Source organism: Pinus tabuliformis, chromosome Q, assembly GCF_031772625.1.
Source record: "Pinus tabuliformis cultivar Carrire ecotype Pingquan chromosome Q, CPIR1, whole genome shotgun sequence".
Classification (NCBI taxonomy): Eukaryota; Viridiplantae; Streptophyta; class Pinopsida; order Pinales; family Pinaceae; genus Pinus; species Pinus tabuliformis.
In genome coordinates this window covers 1,139,626,186-1,139,631,414 of record NC_142296.1, presented here as the reverse complement: position 1 = coordinate 1,139,631,414, position 5,229 = coordinate 1,139,626,186, and the positions used below count along the sequence as shown (strand labels likewise).

Sequence of the window (5,229 nt, the reverse complement as noted above, 5' to 3'; positions counted from 1 at the left end):
TGCGAGCTCAATGTGCCAGTATTGGGTGAGGACCCACTGTGTGTATTCGGGCCGGAGGAAATGTAGAGCGAACCAGCCCCTCGTGAGGACCATAACATCCGGAAGTTCTTTAAAAAATGATCCCCAAATTTCCTCTACCCAGAGCTTGAGTCTCTCCGCAGTGTATGTTCGGCCACGGACTCTCCCAACCAGAACCTTTCGTGCAGCATCCATCACGTCCGGTAGCGGTGCTTCAGGCCCGAAGATTATGTTGAAATCCGAGTCAATAGCCCGGAGGCATCTGCCTTTGGTCACCTTCTCGGATCGTTTTCCAAAGGGGAACTCCTTAAGCAGTTTACGGCATGGGTCGGAGGAGCTATGTTGAGCTGAAGCCGCGGAACGAACCGGTAGTGGCGGAGTAGTGAAACAACCCGAACGTATCGGAGTACGGGGGGTCGAGGTGCTGGTTCCGGGGAGCAGGGATACGGAGGGGCGGATGGAGGGCTGATGGGCCTGCGGCATAAATGAAACAGAGGGTGAATGGGAGCTAGATGGGGGCGGAGGCGGAGGGGGCGGAGGTAGTGCAGGGCGGAACTGGTACTGGAGAGGAGCGTCGAGAAAGGGCGAGCTCTGGAAGCATGAACCCAATAGCTGTGCCGTCGCTGGGGAGAGAGGCGGGCAGTCGAGAGGCGAAGAGTCCGCAGGAGGGAAGGCAGGAGATTTGTTTTTCCCTGTGTTCGCCAGGTGCGGCTGCTGTGACGAAGCACCTGTCTCGAAAGCCAGAGCAACACTCCGCGGGATCATTTGTGGTCTCTTTGTGTGAGCCCATATGTCCTGGTGAGGCGTGGGGTCCGCCTCATAGTCAACCAATTCTTCGTTTTCCATGATAACTGTCGGTGAGAAAGCCTGAACGGGATTCGAAATGGGGACCGGTCTGCGGAAAGTAAGGAGGGGTCAGAGCGGCAGGTAGAACCCAGGAGGGGACCGCAGAGTAAAACAAATACGCCGGTGACCCCGATGCCCCTGTCGCGGTTCAAGCCGTGAAAGCGCCCGTGATCTGTTGACCCAAACAGTAAGCCGCCATGGATGGGAGTTCAGTCGCAAACCCTAGGTTAGGGTTCCACCATTTTCGATCGCCGGAGCAACTATCAAGTCTTCTTTTATCATGAGAACTTTAAATGGACAAATCTAAACATTTTAATTTTTTTACTCTTTATAACAACTATCATTAGAATCAGGTTATGAAATTGTTGATGAAATTGCATTTTTAAATGTATAAATAAATTCAATACCCTGAAAACCCCTGTTACACCTGAAATATACAATCTCAAATGCAATTCCAACAAATATTTTAAACTTTTGGCGTAACTTTAAACAAAACTCGTCAGAAGAATATTTGTAAAAAGATTAAAAAAGAAACATGTTTAGAGTCTAGACCACTGCCTTTTAAATCATAAACAAATCTTGGCAATTATTTTTAATTTCAAATCCATTTTTCTCAATCTTTTATGCTAATACATCGACAGATAGAGTTACAATTTGGGTTAGGTATTAAGCTTCTCTGTGTTGGCGTCAAAATCAAATAAAAATATACTTCTCCATCCTCAATTTGTAGAGAGGAAAAAGAAAATCCAAAAAGACCTTTGTTCAACAAATTGGACAAAAATCTACCATGTAATATACATTGATCTATTCGGCATGTCATTTATCACATATAAATAAGTTATATTCCACTTCAAGTTTAAACTAACGGATTTTTACTATTCACCCTCTCTTTTGATTTTGGATTGGATTTACATGTGAGACATGGTTTAGAACATGACACATCCCACAACACACAGTTCTCATAGGCCGTTAGTACAGACCCCAAGCCATAATGAACACCTCAACCTCATTAGCACAGAGTTACGATTGAGCAATGAGCCCATGCTGCTAAGAAATCAAAATAAAATCAGATTCTCAAATCTACCCATGGCTGACAGAACAGGCCGCATTATTCCTCTTGTTCCTCAGCACCTGCATCATCCATCTCTTCGTCATTTACCTCATCTGCTTCAGCATTTTCTTCTTCTTCCTCAGGCTTTTCTGGTGGAGGTGGCAAAGTATTCCTCACTGTTTCAAGAAGTTCATCAACAACTGAGCTTGGCATTCTCTCTTCACAGTCTTCTACTATCTGATTCATAAAGAATTAGAATCGAATTACGAAATCATAATATCCGACTACCCCAAAATTCAAATATCTTAAAACCTGATCACTAAATTGATATAACAGACGATGGATAAGAACACCACCAGATGGACTTCAACAGCTGTTGAAGGCCTGAGATTCAGAACTTGAAGCCTTTCTGCTTTCGTAAGTGAAAACTTTTCAACTTTCAGCAAAAAGTCTTGCACACTCTCCAGAGTTTGGTTGCATGCTGCAGATTGTACCAGGTAGTCAAAAACCTGTATTAAAAGGAAAAACACAATAATGGTGGTTATCTTTCATTATATACCTTAACAACCCAAGGAACGTAAAAACATTAGAATGAATTTATATAAATAACTGCCGAGTTCAAGATTACAAAAAATTAATTACCTTGCATTCGGAGTGAGTTGCAGAGCCAAATGAGCCGAGGGGATTTTGGGTAGCTCCCCTGGACCTTAATAGCTCAATCAATTCAAAATTTGATAATAGCCCTGAATTAGCATCCTTTCTGACATAAGTAAATAGAAAGCAAATTAGGTACACGTCGTGCATTCTGGCAAATAAAATATAATATGATGGCTTAGCATGTACTCTTTGAAGGGATGACAAATGCATCCATTTAAGTAAAATAAATAACGATGTTCTGCGCGAATGTGCGTATTTGTTTTTCAAATGCATCCATTTAAGTAAAATAAATAACGATGTTCTGCGCGAATGTGCGTATTTGGTTTTTTTAATAGATTTATTTTAAATCTGTTTCTACTAAGAGCCAAGAGGATCAAATCTTTTTTCACTTTAAAAGAGGTTTGTGCCTCAAGGGATTTATCCCTCTCGGCGCTTGGTAGATATGGATTTAAGATGGATCTAGGCTGGTTGGGATCCCATTGGTGTTCTTTTAAATAGACTTTATTCCACATGAACACCATGGGTTTTCATAAACCTGGAGCTCAAAAACGATCTGTAACTTATTATTTTTAGTTAAACCACCCAGGGTAAATTGACTTACCTCAATTTTATTTTCCTTATTAATTTATTTTTTTCATTTGATTTATTTTATTTATCTTTATGTAATTTGAATTTTATTTTTCCACTTTATTTTATTTTTATTTTTATGTAATTTGACAGAGTAAAGATGTTTACAGGACAGGACATTACAACATCTTTTCCACACCCACTTTGCAATTCATAAAAAAAATTAAGGCAACTTTTCTTGTTGAAACTAATTTACTTAGGTAGTCATTTGAACAGAAAATCTTACATTTTCATAACGTACGGAGATGCAATCCTTAATAGACTGCAAAAGGAATTATGATGAACAGAAATTACAATATCAGAAGGCGGGGAGTTGATGGCATCCCCAGTATGAATGAAATCTCCAGCTGTTATTCTCCTTTCCCACCTGAATGAGAACAACTAAATGTTAAAAGCAAAGTGATATATTTTAATTCACAAGTCACATCCTAACAACTGCATTTGCATGTCCAATCTTTCTACCTTTCAGGCCATCTTCCTTTTATATTCTGCACATCTAACACACCTTACTTCAAAATTTAAATATAGTTACGCATTTAACGTTTTCTACTTGAACATGGACAATGAGCTCTCCAATGTGAATATATGACATGAAAACTTCTGAGAGACCCACACTCATAGCTGGAACCATGCACCTGGGCTACTTGTATGTTTATTTGACATACTGCCACAAACCCGGAAAAGATGTACCTGCTCTTGCTACCTAGATAAGATAACAAGAGAGCTTCAGAGCAGTTAAGTCCCTGCCAACGTTGGCATGGGAAGCAGTAAAGAAATCAATGTCTCCACTAAAATTTGTATACATCATGAAAGTAAGTTTCGAATGTGAAGTAGATAGGTGTTGTATCAATCAGTTTGGGATCTGGTTGATGTTCTTGGAGAGGTTTGTGGAATTGAGCATGAATATTGGTACCTTTGTATAGAAAAATGTGTAACTAGGTTCGGTCTTTATAAGTATGAAATGTATTCTTGTAAATTATCAAATGAAAAGAAATTATTATTGGGGCATGGGTTTCATGTTCAAGTTCTTTTATTTTATAGGTCAAGCACCCATTGAGTGCTTCTAGGGTTTGTCTTAGGTCTAAGAGTCATTGTCATATATTGAAGACCCCAATGGGCACATTGTATCTTGTAAAGAAAAATTATTTTTGTCTTTAAAGTGTCGAAATTCCCTCCAAGATCAAGTTGGCCTAGACGTTGTCAAGTCGGCCTAAATGAAGAGCCACGTCTACCCTTGAAGAGGCCTATATAAAGAAAGGAATTCGTCCTCCAAAGAATCACTCATTCTATGCGAAGAAGAGGATGAAGAAGAGGTCGAAGGAAGTCTAAGTGTTTGGGCTAGTTCTCTCTCCCACGTGCAAAACAAAGCTAGGGTTTCTACGCAAGAGTCATCTCTAGCTCGATCTTGAAGGAGGAGAAGAAAGAAGTCAAGCGAAGGTCACTTAGGGTATATCTCTAGCCCTAAGTCTCAAGAAAAGGCAAGCGAAGGGAAGAAGAGGCTCTAAGAAGAAGATCGAAATCTTCTAGTGAGGTAGCAGCAGTGGTTGGGCAGTGAAAATTTCGGATCTGTAGTAGGAGATCGAAGTTCTTGTAGTAGGAGGCCGAGTTGATCTTAATCTTGGAGGGTATTTGTCTGAGTCACTAGGTCATGGTATTCGTCTATTGAAGGATCTATAAGAAGAGAAAAGATTTAAGGGTTTTCCCCTTTTGGCCCTAGCTTGCAGCCTTTATACTGTATCATTGTTCTTATTGTTTTTGTAGTTGTTTGATGTATCTAACATTATAATAACAAGGAACAAAGCTAATAAAGAAAGAGGAAACACAAATAGTTACCAAGTTAAAGAGAATTAACATATTCATTGCCTTTTTGAATTCTCGACATGGTTCCAGAGCTAAGGTTGGCAAAGGGCATCATGAAGGTCTCCTCTGTAATGAAGAAGTTCATCAAGAAGTGTTCCAAGATAGCAAGCCATCTCAAGGAAGGTATCAAGAAAGCATGGAATCTCTTATTTTCTTCAAAGAAGGTATCA

At 40.1% G+C, this 5,229-nt stretch overlaps 1 protein-coding gene across 3 annotated transcripts in view; it reads right to left on the bottom strand.

The window, feature by feature from the left end:
• Nucleotides 1-1,634: 1,634 nt before the first annotated feature.
• The window catches only part of LOC149223591 (uncharacterized), a 43,014-nt gene continuing 39,419 nt past the window's right edge, over nt 1,635-5,229 (bottom strand). The window contains exons 2-5 of one of the 3 annotated variants that reach the window (XM_089383360.1): nt 3,426-3,566; nt 2,558-2,621; nt 2,272-2,424; nt 1,635-2,152 (exon numbers count right to left, since the gene is read on the bottom strand). In XM_089383360.1, coding sequence (XP_089239486.1) covers nt 1,973-2,152; nt 2,272-2,424; nt 2,558-2,621; nt 3,426-3,433 — 405 coding nt within the window. In that variant the 5' untranslated portion in view covers nt 3,434-3,566 and the 3' untranslated portion in view covers nt 1,635-1,972. Of the gene's footprint in view, nt 2,153-2,271; nt 2,425-2,557; nt 2,676-3,425; nt 3,567-5,229 lie in introns of all 3 variants that reach the window. The other 2 variants (XM_089383358.1, XM_089383359.1) reach the window with 2 other exon arrangements.